Source organism: Chiloscyllium punctatum, chromosome 1 (genome assembly GCF_047496795.1).
Source record: "Chiloscyllium punctatum isolate Juve2018m chromosome 1, sChiPun1.3, whole genome shotgun sequence".
Taxonomy (NCBI): Eukaryota; Metazoa; Chordata; class Chondrichthyes; order Orectolobiformes; family Hemiscylliidae; genus Chiloscyllium; species Chiloscyllium punctatum.
Genome location: NC_092739.1, coordinates 121,355,684 through 121,377,726, shown reverse-complemented (window position 1 = coordinate 121,377,726; position 22,043 = coordinate 121,355,684). Strand labels below are relative to the sequence as shown.

General features: G+C 41.1%; 1 protein-coding gene across 8 annotated transcripts in view; it reads left to right on the top strand.

Annotated features, from left to right (window-relative positions):
- arid3c (AT rich interactive domain 3C (BRIGHT-like)) overlaps positions 1-22,043 on the top strand; it is a 505,674-nt gene that overhangs the window by 341,124 nt on the left and 142,507 nt on the right. For all 8 annotated transcript variants that reach the window (XM_072573259.1, XM_072573252.1, XM_072573250.1 and 5 more), the window contains exon 3: positions 17,925-17,997. In XM_072573259.1, the coding sequence (XP_072429360.1) occupies positions 17,925-17,997 (73 nt within the window). The remainder of the gene's footprint in view (positions 1-17,924; positions 17,998-22,043) is intronic.

Genomic DNA, 22,043 nt, shown 5'->3' with positions numbered 1-22,043 from the left:
AGAAGAATTGCAAAAAAAAGCAGTCCGTTTTATTATTTAAATACTGTTGTGTATGTCAGTTATTTTTAGCCTGCGTTCATTATTTCTGTCTTATATTTTCAGTGTTTAAATAACTATGTCGGAGGTTGAGGTGGACGTGTGCTAAAGTGAATAACGGTAAACTTTGAACTTCACTGACTGGACCATAATCCAGCAAAGTCTATGGGAGACTGTCTATAGAAGTCTCTTGATATTTGTCCTATTGAAATTATTAGAAATAAAAATCAAGCAGATTCATTAAAGGGTTAGATTATCATTAGAATGTGAAAATGAAAATTTTGAACCTCCCAGAGGAATTGCTAGTTTCAACCATGTGGCTCTTTTAAAGTGTTTTTACATGTGTTTCTGTAGTTCAGTGCATTACTAAGTAACATCTGTGCACCGACATCCTACTGGCTGGCTCCTTTCTCCTGACAGCAGAATATTAGACCTGCACCTTTGTGTTTGGCTTGCTGCAAGCTTCAATCCACTCTCTATTTGTCACTTTATGGTTCCTCCTTACACCTTCTGAAATTGAAGCCATTGCAAAACCGAAGTGTTCAGGGACAAGTAAAATGCAACATCACTTCAGCATTAATCTCATTTATTTTCTCGCAAGTTGTGCCTGTTAGTGGCCACTCATGTCTGTGATTTTTAACATAAAACTACAGAGCCAACTGCATCTGTGCAACCTTTTGCTGTTTGTTCCAAAATTTGGACAAAGTAATGCAATAAATGTTTGAGAGATTTAGCTGCAGCCTTTAATGTCCCCAAGTGTATAATGGAATGTATACTCCTCCCATGTTTTCCATCCAGGAGTACTGATGAGAAAATGTCTAATAAATGCTGGCTGTCAAGAACAAAATAGATTTTTTAACAGAATGTGGATACTGAAAATCTGAACTAAAAACAGAAAAACTCTTCAGCAGGTTAAGCTTACGTTCTTTTAAATATTTTGTTCTAACATTCATCTATGTTTCTAGTGTCTTAATTGCTGCTTCAGTTGGTTCAGAATAACAAATCAGATTATCAAACTGAAATTTTATTCACAAGTTCAGGTAATGGTCCTTCGTATACAAATGCAGGATTTTGCCATACATTTGGCAAAAGAAATCCTATAGTTTTTAAGTGACCGTCTTACCAGTGGAGCAAAAACTCAGAGACTCCACCCAAACATTTAATCTCCTGAAGAATATGTTCTACATAAATTCTTCTTGGTCCCCAAAGGAAATCAAGCAAAACTCTGGAACATTCATCCATCCTCAAATTTCCACTATTCAACCCTGACCTCCTGCCCTCCACAGACAACATTCCATCTCCCAGCCCTAGAAACAGGAACCTCCATCATTGCCCCATGGAGTATTTCATCATTTTCGTTTCCAGCCTATCCCAATAAACTCTGATCCTATTGCCCATCAGGTATATACCCGGCTCCTCTGTATCCCATGTGCATTATTGTCTGCATTCCTTGTGAATCAATATTACAGAAAGCAAGAGGTTTGTTTTAAGGCATGTTCTTGAAAATTTGAATCTTAAACTCGAGTCTGTGCCTGTGAAATAATGCCCCAAATAAACAGCAAGAAACTGCATTCCCATAAAATTGGATTCAGACTGGAAGCTGTGAATGAAAATGCAAGGAGGTGTTAAATTCAAATGTAACTATAAGTGTTTTGCAGTTTGTGATCTAATTGGGCACCTTGTGTAATCAACTAATTAAAGAACACAGCTCATTAAACTCCTTCAGTGTTTAGTGGCAATGTCAGTAATTACCTGGTGGGATTGCAGAGGGGCTTATCTGCACTGTTTTAAATTAATGATGTTTCCATTTCACTTGTTTGTGCAATGCATTCTTAATCCATCGACAGGAAAACCAACAACAAGCAGCAGGTGCAGGACCAGCAGCTGAACCATGAAGGTGACATTACAGTCAAGTAGAGGGAGATTTGATGAATATACAGAAATATATGACGTGAATTATTCCACCCAGACCATACATTTCCAGGTTTGATACCTGGTCTGCCAAGCAGTGCAGTAGCAGCTACACTATAATTGCACTGAATGCCACATGGACTAGGGTGAGAGGAAAGGAAGGATGCTTAGTCCTTATCAATATTCACACCAGGGACATATTTGAGGATCGATGTAGGTCATGCACCTACAAGCTTCTAGTTCCATCAACAGATGTCACAGTAGCTGCTGAGTATAGAAGAAAATAATAAAAACAGATTAAAAGCAAAAACTTGTTATAGGTGGTTAGAGGTTCTTGGTTTAACACATAAGCTACAGTATGAGCAGCCAACTGTTTCAGTCTGTTCCATTTAAAGAAGGTGTTATCACAAATTATCTTCCCAATTTTTTCTTCTCTACAAGGTGAGCCATTAGAGACTGCAAAGTAACAGCTTCAGCCTTGCAGCATGCCCTCTTCATACCTGAGCTTTTATTCAAAAATTGAGGTTTGTTTAACTTTCACATCAATATCTAATCTCTTAATTTGCCATCCTCAGTACTTTGGAGAAAGTGAGGACTGTAGATTTGGGAGATTAGAGTCGAGAGTGTGGTGCTGGAAAAGCACAGCAGGTCAGGTAGCATCCGAGGAGCAGGCGGGTCGACATTTCGGACATAATTCCTGATGAAGGGCTTATGCCCGAAACATTGACTCTCTTGCTCCTCGGATGCTGCCTGACCGGCCGTGCTTTCCCAGCACCAAACACTCGACATCCTCAATGTGTTGCAGATCAATGTTGCTTGAAATCACACAATTTTTTTCCGCAAGATCAGATGAGACCCACCAGCTTGGTGATTTTTTATCAGTGACTGCTAGTAGCATGGTCCACTTTGTCTTTTGTTTCTTCACATCCTTGAAACAATGTTACGCTCCTCAGTGGAATAAAAGCTCTCTGTGCTCAAGGGCAGTGTTTAATAATGGGATGAGGTATCTTGTCCAGTCATTAGAGAGCTGGCTATAACACTATGGTGTCTCCTTTCTGGAGTTCCCTTGAATTAAGTGTCCTTAAGTGTGAGCTAACAGCAGTGGCCTTCCCAGGAGTTAAGGCCTCCTGAGAACTTCCAGCCAATCTGAGGCTGGCAACCAGTGTCAAAGGGAGCAGTACCTGCTGTGTTCAATGTAAACACCAGTGGCTCAAGATCAATGAGAGCCCCTAAGCCAAAGGTCAGTGAGGAGGAGATGGGAAATACAGGATGGGAGGGGTAGCTCTCAATGGGCCTCCCCATTTCCCATGCCAAGTTCCTGATTCTAGCACTGATCTGAAGTGAATATCACCCATTCTGAACTGAGGGCTAGCATTGGATTTGCTTTTTCGGCTTCATCTATAGTGACTTCTCTGCCCGCGCCTGGTATAATAGTGAAGGATTGCAGCCCCACTTAAATTCCTCAGTTGACAGCAGGGCTACAAGAGCATAGATAAGCCCTTCCTCCCTGGCAAGGTTGGGAAGGCAGTGGGATCCTCACCCACATGTGGGCAATAAACTTCAACCTGAGAGTGATCTGACACTGATTATTGCCAGATTCCTGGTACAAGAATTGTCAGTTGTCATCTCCAGTATCTGCAAAGAGTAGCCAGCTGTTTTCCCACATTGAGGATAAAATGTTTTGACTAGGTTTGAATCTTAAATTGATGAATTAAAGAACAGAGAATTCGGAGGAAGCTGCCAGCTGATTGTCAAATCTCAGTATGGGACATGAATCCTGTGCAATCTAGAACTTATGTAAGAATATTTGGGAAAGGGAAAAAGAATTAGGTAAAGACAGATATATATTTTGAAAAGTGTCCTGTTAAATTTATTTTTATAGGAATTTACCTCAATCCCAGAGGCTGAGTTACACACTATAAAGGAGCTGTGCAGTACTTAAGTTATGATTAGCTCAATGACCTCCAATATCATAAGCTTTTGTTACTGTTATAACAACTTAAATATCATTTACCTTACAAATGTAAGATGTGCTCACAAATACATATTTCACAGAGAAAATTATGCCGTACAGTTCTTGTGTCAAGCTCCTGAGTAATATCCATTATTGAACCGTTTGAGTTCCAGGATTGATGAGGCCTAATACACTACTAACTATTCACTTATTATCTCTGGGGCCTGATTTCTGGTGCCCTGTTTTTCAGAAGGTCATTCCCATTTTTTTCATTCACATCGATTGCATGACATATTTAGTGATGTCCTTTCACCACTGTGAAACAGGGCAGTTTGCAAAGATAGCATCTGACATAGGTGAAATTTTTAACTTATTCTTGTTTGCATTGTGCGAATGTCACAGAACCTGTAAGAGAAAGGACCATTGATTGCCAGACCTCAACATGCAAAACACCCCGTGGAAAGCTGTACATCACTGAACTGTTCCATCCTCAGCCTGAGTTAGTGGCAGGGAAGTCCATGACACTTCCAGCCCTTTGATTTATTTGGGGCTGAAGTGAGAAGGTGGTGGCTGCCCTACCCAACACCAAATTTGTCTGGTTAAATGCTCCACCCATCAGCAAACCTGTCTTTGGCAATAGCATTAGATTCTGCCCAAGGTGACCACAGCTGTTCTGAAAAAGAGAAAAAGAATGTAGTTGTCTAAATCTTCCAGTCAAAGTTGTGCACACACTTTTACCCTTCTCCCTCAGACATTCACAAAATGCAAAAATAAAGTCTTTCGCTGAATGTAATATGATACAATAAGCAGAGCGTAGGGAAAAATGGGTCTTTTTCAGGTTAGCAAGTTCTAACTAGTGAAGTGCTATATTTTTACAAAGACCACTGTTGAAATGAGTGCATTGGGGCCTGAACTGAGGGATGATCATGACTGTAAATAACTGGTGAGTACTTTGACGTAAAAAGATCTAAGAGTATAAGGCACAAGCAGTGTTGACAACTGTTGCAATCCCACTAATCTCGTGAAAGTGTTAAAACTACTTGCTGAGCTTCAGGGGGCTCATTTGTCTTAGTACAAGTGTCTCATGACGGTACAGTAACATATGTCAATAATGGTGCATTTGTTAATTAACCTGTTACTTGCAGCTCATATGATACATTACTTCAAATCTAAAGGTACTCAGAAGGTATAATTGAAAGAAATCTCACAGGTGCTCCCACACACATAGGCCTCCATTATTTTGTGAACATTTTATTCAGTTGAAATGCATTTTAATTTCACATATCATGCAAAGTATGTCAATATTTTTGAATTTTAACAGATACCAAAGAAGAATAAATATTAATAAACATTGAGGAAATAAATTGATCTTGTAACTGGAGCAAATAAATTGATTTTAATTATATCAGCCAAGCTATAGAATTATTATTATGATTTCTTTGTATTTTTAAATTTCTTCTCATTTGCTAATGTCTTCACATCTCTAAGGCTAACCACTCTTCAACTTAATGATTTCCATACACTTGATGTGGGATGATCCACTGTGCCTATCTGATAAGATCATTGTGAGGCCATTTTCATGACTTTATTCTTGTGGAATCATAGAATTATACAGTACAGAAGAGGCCCTTCAGCCCATTAGGTCCGTGCTGTCAAAGCTACATAAAATTGATGCTAATCCCATTTTCCAGCACTAGGCCCATCGTCTTGAATGTTACGACACTTCAAGTACTCATCTAAGTATTTTTAAAGGTTGTAAAGTTTGCCACCTCAACTGCCCTCACAGGCTGTGCATTCCAGATTCCCACCACACTGTGAGTGAAAAATTCTTTCCTCAAATCACTTCTAAATCTTCTGTCTTTCATTTCAAAATTATGCCCCTTTGTTATTGACCCTTTGACTAAGGGCAACTATTGTCTCATAGCCACCCTGTCCATAACCCTCATAATCTTATAATATAATAATTATAATCAAATGCTTGAGCTATCAGTCCTGAATGAACACTCAGCAGCCTAGAACCTTTACATTAACGACATCATGAGGGGACCAGAGAGGATTCAGCAGAAAGTGAGGTGGTTTTTAGAATCACTAGAACCACTACAGTGTGGAAGCAGGCCATTTGGCTCATCGAGTCTACACTGGCCCACCAAAGAACATTCTACCCAGACCCAGTCCAAAATGGATTACTTATTACTTTGGTTAGAACCTCAGCATGTGAATGTTACACCTATTATGTTATTCTAGTCATTTGGTTTGTCTTCAGCACCACCTTACTTTTAATTTTTGTAATTATCTCTCTGCATCATTTCATTGGATTATAGGTTATCCCTTCACCTGATATTCAATTATTGACACTTTGCTCACACCGTCTGACACTCTTGATCACCGACAGAGACCTATTATTTAACGTGTCGATGCTGCACACACATCATTTATGTGATCTTTTCATCCCTCTGCCCATTGTTCTTTCTGCCTATAAATTCTGTGCCTGTGTGCTTCTTTCTCACTTCACCTGAAGGAGCAACATTCCAAATGCTTGTGATTTCAAATAAACCTGATAGCTTATAACTTTGTGTCTTCTGATTTCTGACCATGTGGGCAATGGCTACTTTTATCTTGGTATCACTCCATTCTTGCACTGTGGTAGTGAGTCAGAAGTCTCTCATTGTATTTTACCTCAGAAGATCAAAAAGTTTAATTTTCTGCCATTTCCCTGTCTTTGATTTTTCTCCCACTATCTCCTAAAGATGCCATGGTGTACACGAATTGTCAGTGTTCCAGACAAATGGCTACTTTTTACATGGGACCTGAATTGTAAGTTTGACTGTCGGACAAAAATATAGCCAAATTCAATTCTGATACTCACACAATTTCTTACACGCACAGACACACACTTTCCAAGCTAGCAGCCTTGTTAACTGCATGGCTCATTACCACATTAAACAGTATATTCACCACCTGAGCTATTGGGATTGATTAGGACCACCAGAGCAATTTTAATATAACTCAATAAAGGGGCAATTCCTTCATCCTATTTTTGATGTGAGCCATTGAAGAGTGAACAGTCATAAAGTCCTACAGCACAGAGACAAGTCCTTCGGCCCAAACTGGTCCACGCCATCCACACTAACCTCATTTCCCTGCACTTGGCCCATATCTTTCTAAACCTTTCCTATCCATGCATTTAATGTACCCACCTCAACAACTTCCACTGGCAGCTCCTTATATATGTATACCACACTCTGTAAAAAAGAAGTTGCCCCTCAGGTTCCTTTTAATTTTTTCCTCTTTAACCTTAAGTTAATGCCCTGGGTCAAAGACTCAGTGCATTCACCCAATCCATGCCTCACATGATCTTATACACCTCTCTAAAGATCCCCCCAGTCTCCAATGCTGTAAAGAAAAAAAGTCCGCGCTTGTTCACCCTCTCCCTATAACTCAGACCCTTGAGTCCTGGCAATATCCTAAATTTCTTCTGCATTCTTCAGCTTACTAACATCCTTTCTATAACAAGGTGACCAAAACTGAACACAATACTCCAAGTACAGCCTCATCAATGTCTTGTATAACTGCAACATAACTTTCCAACTTCTACACTCAGTGCCCTGACTGATGAAGGCCTGTGTGCCAAAAACCTTCTTCATTGCCCTGTCTACCTGTGGCTCCAGTTTTAGAGAACTGTGCACCTGAATTCCAAGGTCCTTCCATTCCACCACACTCCATAAGGCCCTACTAATTGCCATGAAGCTTTCCCAAAATGCAGACCTCACACTAATATATTAAACTCCATTTGCCATTTCTTGGCCCACTTCCCCAGCTGATCAAGGTCCTGCCACAATTTCTGATAACCTTCCTCACTGTCCACAATATCTCCTATTTCAGTGTCATATGCAGACTTACTAATCATACCTTTGTACATTCTCATCCAAATCATTGAAATAGATAACAAACAGCAATGGGCCCAGCACCAACCCCTGAGGCAAACCACAAGTCACAGGTCTCCAGTCCAACAAGTATTCCACTATTACCCTCTGCTTCCTACCATCAAGCTAATTGTGTATGAACATGAAGAAATATCATGTCATTCTGAAAGTCACAGAGAAAAGAGCTTATTTTTGCCATTTTCTGGTTAAAAACATGTGTCAAACTTGAAAGCTATTCAGCTTTGACAGGGTCAAAGATATATGAAATGGTTTTCCAATATTTGTTACACCAATAGAAATGATAGACCACAAACCAATGGAAGATTTCTAACCAATACTTAGAAAATGTTCAAAAACCAAGTTCCGCATTAGGGAAAATTTTCTTTGTGAAATTTGTTTAATTCAATTCTCAACCTGTTTTTGAAAGAATGGTTCTTAATTTTTATTAACTGTGATCAAAATTCACATTAACTATTTGGATAATGGTGAATAAGAACAACTGGCATTTATAGAGCAGCCTAACATAAAAGATCTCATGGTACATTAAGAAAGATTGATATTGAGTCATGTAAGAAGATATTAAAATAAGTGGTCAACACTGTATTTTTGAAGATGTTTCTAAAGACGGAGAAAAGGGTTGCAAAGCAGAGAGGTTTGGAACACAAAAAGTCATTGCTTTATTTTGTTACTTGTGAAATGCAGCAGTAGATTTTCAATTCCAAGGCCTGGGTATAAAATAACTATTAAGGAATTACTGGCAGTTATCAGAACTGTCCCAATTTTAGCTATTATTCTTGTGTTAAGGCTCATAGCTAGTTTACAATATACTTTTAAGGGACATGGTCATGATGTCATCACCACATGACCTGATGCTATAAAGGTCTCAGTCTCCATCTTGTTGTGTCTCTGTTCAGTATTATATGAGCTTATAAAGTATGTCTGAATTGCTTAGCTTGAGCCTAGACATGCAAATACCTATGTTTGTAATATACCTAGATAGGAGCAGAAAGGCGATTCTGTTGACCCCTTCATTACTGTGTCATCTAGGTCTTGTTCTTGTGTTACGGGAGCTAACGAAGCTGTCAGCTTCTCGGGTATGTATAGCTGCTGAAGGAAGGAAACCCACCCTGGTATCTGCAGGAGATCACAAGGCAGGAAAAATCTGTGTTACTAGCAGTGGCTATTCATTTAAAAAAATGACTCTCCGAACCCAGACATCATGCTAGTTTTCAGTGGAATTGTACTTCATATACTGTCATGTGGATTGAGACAGTTGGTTGGGCATATAAAGCTGAAAATGTGTTGCTGGAAAAGCGCACAGGTCAGGCAGCATCCAAGGAGCAGGAGAATCGATGTTTCGGGCATGAGCCCTTCTTCAGGAATCTTCAGGGCATGTAGAGTGCTAACTAAATGCAGGTTTTTAATGTCAAATGATCTCCAATGTAACAACTTGGAAATCTCTCCCATATTCTCTTTCTGACCAATACAGCAACTAATTACTTAATGAGTATGATTACTGCTTTTCAACTGGTGATTGCACATATTAAAAGTGGGTTCTTGGTCCACGTAACTGAGGATGCCTGGAGCATGTGAAACCATTCGAAATCTTCAGGAGAGAAGGAAGATAGAGAGGAGAAAACATTGGTAGAAAAAAGAAGAAAAACATCCAGAATGAAAAATAAAACAAAAAGAGTAGGCAAAAATGTTTGTGATTCATTGACCATACTGTGAAAAATCTGACATTATCCAGTGAGATTAGTACTAACCAACATTGAATATTTAATTAATTAAGCTCTAGAGTTAATTTAATTAAAATATGGCACTAAAATTAACATTTAAAATGAGACAATGAAAGTTGCCAGCCTTGGTTCCTTAGTACCGTGCTCATATTTGAGTTGGGAGGTCATGCATTCAAGACTCACTTTAGATACTTGAGCATAATCCAGGCAGACACTTCAATGCAGTACTGAGAGAATATCTCACTGCAAACAGTGTTGTTAGTTAGATATTTTAGATTTTCTGACTCCCCAAAGCCTGTCTACTATCTGTAAAGCATAAGTCAGGAGTGTGCTAGAATACTCTCCACTTGCCTGGATGAAAGGTCTGTTGAAATGGCAGACAACACCTTGGTTTTATCCGAGAAAGTGATCCTGAGCTTCCAGTTACCTGCCATTTCAATGCACCAGCACTTCTGCCTTGGGCTTGTTACGGTGCTTCAGCAAAACTCAGCGCAAGCTGGAACAACAACATTTCATTTTCTGCTTGAGAACCCTGGAGCTTCCTGGACTCAATATCAAGTTAAACAATTTTAGGGCCTGAGCACCTTCTCCCATGTCCTTACCCCAACTCATAAAATCATAGAATCCTTGCAGTGTGGAAACAGGCCATTTGGCCCAACAAGCAGAAAGTGAGGACTGGCAGATGCTGGAGATTAGAGTCGAGAGTGCGGTGCTGGAAAAGCAGGTCAGGCAGCATCTGAGGAGCAGGAGAATTGACGGGTCGGGCAAGAGCCCTTCATCAGGAATGGTCGACTGACCCTGTGAAGAGTATCCCATCCAGACCCATTTCCCTCCCCTATTACTTTACATTTCCCCTGACTAATGCACCTAACCTACACATCCCTGAACACTATGGGCAATTATCTTTGGACTGTGGGAGGAAACCAGAGCACCCGGAGGAAACCCGCACTGATATGGGGAGAATGTGCAATGACACAGAGGGTCACGCAAATCGAGCCTGGGTCCTTGGTGCTGTGAGGCGGTAGTGCTAACCACTGTGCCACCCCCTCTCACACAGCAGACTTTGTCATTACATGGACTGCTACCATGAACAATTCATTGTCAGCTATTAATGGTCCCCATCAACAGCTTTTCATTCTCCCAGGCTGAGCTTTCCCCATTCCTTTGTCTGTCCAACTGATTTTCTCTCTCTCTCTCTCTCTCAGTGTCTCTCTTTGTGAGCTCCATCTCCACCTATTGTTTATTTTCCCCCTTCTTCTACCCCTTCTTTAGCAGACATACCAACCTTTTCTGAACTACAGTCAGTTCTGAAGAAGGGTCATCAGACCTGATAGTATACTACGTTGATAGTATACTCTGATTTCTCTTTGCCGATGCTGCCAGATGTTTTGAGTTTTTCCAACAATTTCTGATTTTGTTAATTTAAACAGACCATCTGGTTATGTGACTCATTTTGTTTGTAAGCAAATTAGTTGTTGTGAATCTCAATGTTACAGCAATGAAAACATTTCAGAAAAATATTTCAGTAGCTGTAAAGCACTTTTGGACATCCTAACATCATTAAAGTTGCTTTAAAAATGCACAGTCTTGTATTTAGTTTGCACTATTTAATTTAAACAGCTATAAGTTGCAGTATTTATGGAAGAGTTAGGCTTCGGTAGTTTTATCACAGCTTTTCTCTGTGGATTATTTTACAGCTTTAAGTGTGAGGATTTGGCAAGATGCCCATTGCTGTCAGCAGGGAGGGTCAGAGGTCAAGGCATGCAGTAAAGTAAGCTGTGACATATAAATTGCTGCTTGACGGTATGACTGTGTAAAGTGACTCCTTGACTGTTTTACTGTTGGTTAGTAGGTATTTCTGGCTTTAACATGGCAGGAACTGGAAAACAGCCTCACGTAACTTTAATGGTCTTCTTAATCTCTATCTTTTCTGTAGCTTTAAGCATGGTCTTACTGTGAATCATTGAACACTTGTGAGCCCCCACCAAATTAGAAACAAACTCATTTAGTACCAATATTTAAAGATGATCACATGTCAGTCCCAGGAAGCTTATTATTCAACATCAATAATTGGTAAAAATAATGGAATCATTTGACTGAAACATGAGAATTCTATTAGCAAGTGGCAGCGACTAAAAGAAAAAAGTCCTGTCAAAACAATCTCTCTTTTGAGTAGAGAAAATAACAATGTGATGTGATAATCCATATAGTTTTGTCATCAAGATTTCATGATCAGTATTTTTTAAACATCGGTATGAATCTGTTCACAATAATGAGCTAAGTTAAAACTGTACTATTTGAAAAATCTAGACTATCTGTAAGGTATTGTCAGTGCTTTTCAAAAATTTCACAAATGCAAAATGGAACTGCAAAGTAAAATTTGAAAATAAAGTCATTTTAAGCATAGAAATTGTGTGCAAAAAACAGGTAGTTAATATTTGGGAAGAATTGGTGATATGCTTTATGAACTGTGATGAAATGGTTAAGGGTTAAATTGAAAAACCGGGCTGTTGGTAGTCTTGACATTTAACTTGTTTAACCAATTATCAGTGAATGGAAGTGAATTATGAACTATATTGTTAACTTGTAGACAGCTGAGGGAACAAACGTTGGTAAAATATAAATGGGTAGCTGTTATTCACCATTCTCACATCAATGTCTAACGTGATAGTCACCTTTTTGCTTCAATCTCTGGTTCTTAATTATGCCTTAAAACAACATATTGGATTTATTCAGACAGCTGGACAAGGATAATGTCAGGGAGAGTTTAATTTCTTTTAGTTAAGTTTTGCTTCTTATAATATGTAAATTTCCTTTGTGCATGAGTATAACATTAACACATAAAAATTACAATTTGCTGGCCATGTTTGTAATAGTGCAAGACTAATGTGTATTCATTGAGCAGTGTTGTCGCTGAGGAAAGTGAATCCCCGGGAGAGGTGAAGTTTGTGGGGCAGAACCCACTCTCTGACGAAGTTTAGACAAATGTGAATAGTGCTAGACAAATTCAAGTTCTTTCTTCAATAACAGAAGAGTCAAAACTACACACACCTCACTCATTCTTGTACTCGCTCAGACATTCATTCACACTTCAGAGGTAATGGGCTTAAAATGGTGACACTTCCATTGGACCAGAATGCTAGAGCCTTACACATTTGTTTATTAACAGGTTTTCAGCATTGTTAAGGAGTGAGATAGAAGATGCAATTGGTTATAAAGTGGCTGTAACTGTCTGTATTTGCACAGATACATGTTCTGCATATGTAATAAGCTTCTCCTTATTCATTCTAATATTTTATCATAAAGAAAATGACTTGTTAACATGAGGTTTGATTATATTCTCCTCCTCTTCCTTTTTCTTTTAATATATTTTCTCTGTTGCAATGTTTTAAATTATTAACAATGGGAGTTCTGCTGATTTTTAGTGTACACAGCAACAGAACAAAAGTACTTTAAAAATTGTATTATGCCATCGTTAGCAGTCATGAAAAACATTCTTTGAGAATCTGGTCAAAAGCACCTTTAAAGGATTTAGAAATGTTATGAGTTAGAACTGCTGCAATTGGTATTGTTGTACAGAAAATATATTAAAATGCATACAGCTAACAACCTGGCAAAACAGGATCTATCAGTTTTCAATAACACTACGCTTCAAGTCACTTTTACATTGTCTTGACAACATCTCTGATAATAAGTCTGTGGGCGTACAGGTGCCAATTAAACTGAAAAAGCAATAATCAAATGTGAGAGATTTGCTACAAATATGTAGCTATTATAAGACTTTGGAATCTGAGCCAGCCAAAGAGCTGCAAAATAATTTCAAATCTATTCCTCTGCATTTTTACAACTATAGTGGATGGAAACTGTTCTGATGAATGCAAAAAAAGAGAAAACTTGATATTGTGTTAAGTATCATCAGGATATGTGTACATGCTTTATATCTAATAAAGTATTTCTTAGAAATGTAGTCACCCTAATGTATAGACAATACCAGTGGTCAATTTGCACATGGCAAAACAAACAGCAATGAGGTTATTATGAGCAAGAGCTGAGGTGGTTTTCATATGTAAGTGTGTGTTGTGTGTGAGAGAGAAATGGCAGATGATGTGTTGGCAGTGATGGCCTGAAGGGCAACCCTATTGAATTTTGTGCTGGTTGTAATGCAGTTGATGCACTGCCAATGTGCAGCACAGCCTGAATAGGTAAGTTGCCAAATTGAAGTGGATTATTGTTTTTTGTGTTTGCCCACAGCGGCAGCAGCAGTGTATAGGGGATTAGTGATGAGGAGAACATATAGAAATATTGCTGAGGGCAACCAGCAAGGTGAGTGCAGAACAGCAGCCTGGATTACAATCAGGTGGACTGCTAGAGAAAAAACCTTTCAAAGGTTCCCTGAATGCTCACCCAGCAGAAGCTGAGCATCCATTTATTTATGATTGGAGATATCTGCCTCCTGGATTTGACTGGTTACAGTTGGACAACAGGAGCAGGAACTTGTGCTAGCCATATGTGCAAAGATGAAACCAGCTTCAGAGGTCTTTATGTTTTTTGTCCTTTTATGGTTATATATTCCTGAAGCTCCGGCCTATTACAGGTGCAAGTTCGACCAGCCAGGAATCCAGGCACTTCCCCAGAAAGGGAACTAATTCGATAAAATAGAAAGTCACTTGTTGCTTTATTTTGGTTCTTCGTCTGCATTTGAGTGGCATGTGTGTGGAGGGAGGGCTATCACGGAGCAAGGGATGCTTATGAGTGAAAATTAGTCTCTTTGCATTGATGATAGTTGAGGGAATAGTTGGCTGACTGAACTGCACCTAAAAGTCTTTACTGTCCACACATGACAACTGTCAAGAAGTATTTTTAAAATTTTAAGTTTGAATGTTGCTGTATCTCAGTCGGTAATGATCTTGCCTGTGAGTTTTGAGTTCAAGTCCCTACTGGGAATTGAGCACAAAAGTCATGGCTAATGTTCATTGCTCACTGTGTATTGTGTGGCTGCAGAACAACCTGAACGTTACTCCGCGGGACATTTAAGTGATGATGTAAGATTGCTGTGTGAGCAAATACAAGTAAAGAAACTGCAAACGTAAATAAATCTTCTGTACATATCCTTAATTTAGTAAAGTGTAGCTTGCAGTACTGAGAGATTGCTGTATTGTTGATGGACAAGTAGGAGGCAGGAAGAACGCAGCAAGCCAGGCAGCTTCGGGAGATGGAGTAGTCAACGTTTTGGGTGTAACCCTTCTTCAGGATTTGGGGGTGCGTATAAGGGGAGCTGGAGATAAAGTTGGGGGGTGGGGAGAGCAGGGTGATGTGGTGGGGATAGGTGAAGACTGGTATTCTTGATGAAGCTTCATTCCTGTTGAAGGTCTTATGCTCAAAATGTTGATTCTCCTCCTCGGATGCTGCCTAACTGGCTGTACTTTTCCAGCACCATACTCTCAACTCTGATCTCTAGCATCTGCAGTCCTCACTTTCTCCTAGAAGACCGGTATTGTTGATGGATGCTGTCTTTTGTATGAGTGTAAAAGCAAGGTCCTAGCTGCCCTCTCATGTCTCGAAGAGATCCCATGGCATCATTTTGAAGAAGAGCAAGGGAACTCTCTGTAGTTTTTTGGACAATAGTTATCGTTTAGTCAACATCACAAAAGCAGTTGATCTGATCTCTACTGCTTGTGAGAAAGTTTACTGTGTACAAATTGGCTTCTGTGTCTTTTACATTACAACAATGATCTACACTTGAAAAATACTTTGTTGGCTGTAAGCGCTTTGAGGTACCTGATGGTCAGGAAAGATGCTTCTTCAATGCAAGTCTTTCTATGCGTCTAACAGGGGAGCGTTTACTTAGTACCACATTATTTGAAGGTAATTTCAATAGTGCCTTATGATGTAAAGCAGTTGATTTCGAATGCAGACATGTGTTGAATTTTAATCATGATTATCCTACTGAAGGAAATGTTGGATGGCTTCTATACTTGAATACGTAATTTGAAAGGTGAGGACCCCGAGATGTGCAGTCAGAGACAGAACTAGATTCATTGGAGCTGATTGGAATTACTTTTATATTTCTTAAACCAGTGGCAAGAGTTTATTTTAGGGATAATTCATGGCTTGAGCAGCTCAATGAGGTGGAGTACTTGTCTTGTGTGAAATGGAAAGACAGGCTAATGTCCAGGAGGCACTCCAGCTGCAGCTACTGGAAATCCATGCTTTGGATCAGGACCAGTGGCTGGAGTCAGTGTGGGAGTTCACGCAAGGCAGAAAGCTAGATGGACGGCATGGTCAGTGAGATGGTCACAAGCAGTTAAAGAGGGCACAGGCAGAATAAAAGCTCAAGGCAGCAGGGCAGCGGTAGATGTCCAGAACGTGGCCACTGCCATCTGCCGCCTTAAAACGGCGGTGCTCGAACCCGACGTAGTGCACCAGTTGGAGGATGCTCAGGTGTGCGGTGGGATCCCGTCCACGCTCACCCCAGCCCGGATGGAATTTCACATTGGCCCCAAGGTCCCGTACTTCCCGCGGGAGCCCCCCCCACAACCTGAGCCGCCTCCGGAATTTTAATTTTGTTCCTTTTCAGGGGGTAAAAAGGAGGGCCCTATATAGACTGCTGCTGCACACCATCCACCTCTTCTCCCTCATCCACCATCTGGACATGCCTTGGCGTGCCCATTTGTCACCGGGCGGTGGGGATCCCCAGTGGAGGGCTCTCTATGCGGGAGTCTTCCCCCTTTCTCTTGGGGATCTGGGGTAGAGGGTGCTGCACGCAGCAGTCCCTTGCAACCGCAGATTGCGGTGGTTCACGGACTCCCAGCCCAACTGCTTGTTTTGTGGCGCTGTGGAGTCTGTGGACCATGTATATATTGGGTGTGGGCGATTGCATTCCCTTCTTGATTTTCTTAAAAACCTCCTCCTCTGCTTTTGGTTGCACTTCAGTCTCACGCTCCTGATCTTCGGGCACCCAGTACGGAGGAGGGAGGGCAGGTCTGAAGACCTTCTCGTGGGTCTGCTCCTGGGCCTGGCCAAACTGGCCATCAACAGGTCCAGGCAGCGGGCCGTGGAGGGGGTCGTTAGGGCCGACTGCCTGCCCCTCTTCCGCGGTTACGTTAGAGCCCGGGTGTCCTTGGAGAAGGAGCACGCGGTGTCCACCAACACCCTGGAGTCGTTCAGGGAGAGGTGGGCGCTGCAGGGAGTGGAGTGCACTATTTCCCCCTCCAACTCTATTTTGATTTAGTTCCTACCCTCACCTTCACTGTTTTGATCACAGGGCAGTGCTTGTCACTGGCCACCCGGGTGTTTTCCTATCTTCCTGGTGGTGGAAATTGAATAAAGATTCGTACACCTTGTGTCTTTCACTGTGTCACACACCTGCACACACACAATATGGGTGCTGGGGAAAAAATAAGCACTATCGCAGTTAAGCGGTAGTGTGGGGGTTAAATTAAAAAAAAATAAACAGGAGATTCCCTTTGACAAAAGAAAGAAAAAGAATAAATTAAATAAAAGCTCAAGGCAAACAGTGAAAACGTCCCTTAAGCTGATCTCTTTATCCAATACATTTTCCATTTTGAATACTGCTGGAGAAAATGATTTCTCAGGGGAATGCAGCAAGCCACATGCTCCAGCAATTCCTCAGTTGCATGTGTAGACAGTGGTGCTGGAGGTGGGGGAAGGTGTGTGGATGTGGAGCGGGAAATAGAGTGCAAGAGCTATAGAGCTAGAAGATTCCATCAAAAGGGAAAGAGATAAATGTTTGTACAGCCACAGATGTAACATCCATCCTGGAGGCAGGATCAAAGATGTCACTGAGCAGCTGCAGGACAATCTGAAGCAGAATGGGAGAACAACAACAAGTCATGGTTCATATAGATACCAACTACTTTGGTAAAAAGGGGGATGGGCTCCTGCAAGCAGAATATAGGGAGCTAGGAAATAAATGAAAAATGTAGGATTTCAAAGTAGAAGACAAAGTTTGCATATTAGAAATAGTGGAATACCTAAGGGCGAGAAAGAGTGAGGAAATTAATGTAATTACCAAGAATCATAAGAAATCCAAAAATCCCAGGGTCTGAAGGCCTGTTGAGTTCGAAAAGAGAAAGCTGCAGAGGTAATGGAGGCACTGGCTGTGATTTTCCAGTAATTCTCAGGTTAAGGAACAATCCTGTCAGACTGAAAGTTTGCTAATGCAACAGCCACCATTTTTCTCTAGTCAAGTAAAGAACCCCCAGGATCAAAACTATTGGTACCATTGGGGAGCTTGCTCAGCCCTGTAGGTCGCAGGCAATTTATTGCCTGTTTGTGCAGTAAAATCTTTAGGCTTAGAACTTGGCATGAACTAAAGTTTATTTTTATTTTATCTTTCAGCTGTATGAGCTGGATGATGATCCGAAGAGAAAAGAATTTCTGGATGATCTATTCAGTTTTATGCAAAAAAGGGGTGAGTGTGCAGCTTTAATTAAGCTACATTTGCATCTTTTGTCGTGTGTGTGTGTGTGTGTGTCCCTGTCTAAGGGTTTGGGCAAGATATCAAGTTAAATCCAGAGACTACCCTGCCCACCCACCGCTTCAGCTACCACACTTAAACCAGCAGGGATTGGGAAGTGGATGGGAGGGGATGGGGGGGTTTCACCCCAGCTTAGAGTCATCTGCCCATCAGTGAGCCAAATAAGACCCTGAAATGGGCATGAACTGCCCACTTGAAGGGGCTCAACCTTCCACCTCCAACATTTAACACGCAGTGGCCAGCTCAGCAGGTTTTAGCTTACGGTAGGCAGATGTGGATCCTTCTTTGTTGGGTTTACTGGTCCCATCACAGATTTTATTCCCCTCAGTTGCCTTCTCCATGTGACCTCTCAAATCCTGGTCACTTCCATCCTGACCAATCCCCCTCGATGATTCCAAATGACATTGCGGCTCACCTATTTGTCTCTGACAGTGATAACAGCAATCAGTGCTTCAGCTGGCACTGCTGGTATATCAAGTACTGCTTGCCCTAAATGGGCCAACAACCCTGTATGGATAAAACCTGCTGCAAGGCAGCCATTGTTCCCCAGAACAGGCTGTCTTCCGAAGACACCATAGTTTGTGCACAATTGCCAATATAGTGCAACCTTTGGGTTACCTGGAGTAGCATCAAAGTCTGCTCTCACAGACAAAGTTAAGCCTTCAAAGAATGGTGTAGTTTACCGATGTAGATGCTGATGCTTTATGATACATCAACTCGCTTCTAACACTAAATATCATAGAGAAGTCAATGTTGATCCCTAGTCCCAATGCTGACTTCGCTGCACCCACAGTGTTCCCATACCCTTGACTCTGGCTGGTTTCTTGCAATCAGGCTGTTTCAGTGTTTTGGTGGGGCTTTGTTGGACTTTATAAAAGCCTGCTTCAGGGGAGGGAGGTGAATAGGGACAATGAATGAATCTTTTATTTTCACAGACGTTGAGACAGAGTTTGCATAGTTAATCCCCTTTTAGAGTGTAATGCTCCATAGTCTATATGCAAATGAAAAGAAAATGGTATGGGATCTAAGACTATTACTGTGTTTTAAAACATATTTGACTTATTTGTTGATTAAAGCTTTCGGTCTTCTGCTACTGGGGAATTCTCTGTACTAAAGACAAGGTTGAGAGCTTGGCTGTTAAAAGTACAGAAAAAAATTTAAACAGCTGATTATCAGCAAGGCCAGAACTTTATTGGAATGCAGTATGTGGGCATACGTCATTGTATATCATGTTCACGCACACATCAGAGTGAAAACTACAGTGACTGAGAGTTACTGTGTGAGATAATCATTGGTAATAAAGGGTGCAGGGTGGGTTTAATTGTTCTCCACATAAGAAAAGCTTTGGAGATCATTTATATTGGTAGTTATAGTAAATAACTTTTGATTTCTCTGATCAGACTTGAAAAAATGTTCACCTTTTGAAAGTATTGCCTTTTTGCTGGGGTAAGATTTCCAAGTATCCTCCTGTTCCATTCAATTAGCCATTCATTGTAAGTGAGCTGATTTAGAGTGACTGCAAGTATCTAACTGCATGAGACATGATTATTGGTTTGAACCCCTGTTTTTAGTTGCTGTTCATATGCCCAACGTTCCACCTGGGATTGATAGATAGTGTAAAATGATCAAATAAAATGAGAAAATACCACAAATACTCAGCAGATGATTTTTTTTCTAATTCACTCATGGGATCAGGGCATCATTAGCTAGGCCAGCATTTCTTGCCCAGTCCTAAAGGGCAGGTAAGAGTCAACCATGTTGCTGGGGGTCTGGAGTCACAGGTAGGCCAGACCAGGTAAGGATAGCAATTTCTTTCCTGAAAGCACATTATTGAGCCAGATGAGTTTTTCTCCCCCTTGAGAATTGACAATGGCTTCACAGTCATCAATAGATTCCTAATTCTTGACTTTTTATGGAAATTTCTTATGGTGGGATTTGAACCAGAACATTACCCGAGTCTCTGGATTAACAATCTGGTGATAACCATGAGGCAATCACCTTCCCTAATGGTGATATTGAAGGTGATGTGAAGGTCATTTACAATAAAACTCATAGTTGATTTTTCCATTCTTAGCCTAGTTGAGACAATTAATGTATAGCTAAACGGAGCATTGATGAGTGAGGCCCTGTTCGGTCATGGCTGACCATGAGTTGCATCCTCATTGTTCTAGCTTTCTGCTTCCCTGAAGCAACGTCGCTTGTGACTGAAGAGACCAATGCTGGATTGACAGTCCCGGTCGCAGAGGTCACATCTGTATGTGGTCATTGATCTGCCAGAGCTGCTGCACTCTTTCCTTTGTGCCCCCTTGTCTGCTGTGGCGCTCATTAGCTGATTTTCCCCTGTTTTGAGGTGTTGGTGCAGTGCTTCACCATCTCGTGCGGTCAGCTGCAAGCCTTTCACACGACTCCGTAATGATATCAAGCACTTTCATGTCCCTCATGCAGATGTCCTTGTAGCAAGCTGGGGGCACCCAGTGGGTCACTTCCCAGCTGCAAGCTCTCCATAGAGGATATCCTTTGGGATGCGGCAATCCTCCATGTGGTGGGCGTGGCCCAGCCAGCGCAATCTCTGCTGCCTGAACAGAGTGTACATGCTGGGAAGGGCAATGCGACATAGGACCACTGCATTGGACACTCTGTTATGCCATGATATGCTCAGATATGGCAGATCCACCTCAAGTACATAGTGTTCAGTCTCTCTCCTTCCTCGGATACATAGTCCACGTTTCACTGCCATAGAGCAGTGTGCTTATGATATAGGTGTTGTAGACTGACATTTTTGTCTTCACTGTCAGCTTGGGATTTGACCCAAGGATGGATAGAGGAATCATAAAGTTGATTTTCAAAGGTGAAACTGAGCGCAAGCCAGCCCATCACCCAACCAGCCTCCATTCAAGAAAGCATGGTGACTTAGTGGTCAGTACTTCTGCCCCATTACACCAGGAACCTGAGTTCACTTCCATCGTTGGGCAACTATTATGTGTGGAGTATCTATTTGGGTTTCCTTCAGGTGCTCCAGTTTCCTCCCACAGTCAAAAGATGGGCAAGCTAGATGGATTAACCATGGGAAATACAGGGTTAGAGGAATAAGTTGGGGTTGGGTCTGGGTAGAATGCTCTTTGCAGGGTCAGTGTGGATTTGATGGGCCAAATGGCCTGCTTCCAAACTGTAGGGATTCTACAAAATTCCATTGTCTCCGTCTGCACTTCCCATTGCCATAGGACATAATCAAATACCCATCCCACCCCTGTTATACTGTCTTCCACCCTCTTCTGTTGGGCAAAAGATACAAATATTTGCAAATACACATCAACAGATTCAAGAACAGTCTCTTCCCCGCTGTTATCAGACTTATGAATGGATCTCTCATATATTAAGGTTGATCTGCCTCTGTACCTTCTCTGTAGCTGTATTACTGCATTCTGCATTGTGTTCTATTACCTTGATGTACTTATGTGAGGTATGATTTGTCTGGTTAGCCTGTAAAGCAATACTTTTCACTGTATCTCAGTACATATAGCAACAATAAATCAAATCAAATAAAATCAAATCAGATTGACAACCTAGAAGGAGGCTTTTGTTACAGAGTGTTTCAGCTGGTTATTCATGAAAGCAATCTAAAACTAACTCAGTTTCCTCAAACTCTTCCCAAGATATGATGTCTATTTGTTTTCCTAAATTGTACTTGGCATGAATTTCAGGATTGAGAGTGTGCTGCTGGGAAAGCACAGCAGGTCAGGCAGCATCCGAGAAGCAGGAGAATCGACATTTTGGGCATAAGCCCTTCATCAGGAATCATGAAGGGCTTATGCCTGAAATGTCGATTCTCCTGCTCCTCGGATGCTGTCTGACTTGCTGTGCTTTCCCAGCAACACCCTCTTGACTCTGATCTCAAGCATCTGCAGTCCTCACTTTCTCTTGGATGAATTTCAGGATTCCCTACTCTTAGGCACAACCCCAGCTAAACTTTAACATTACTG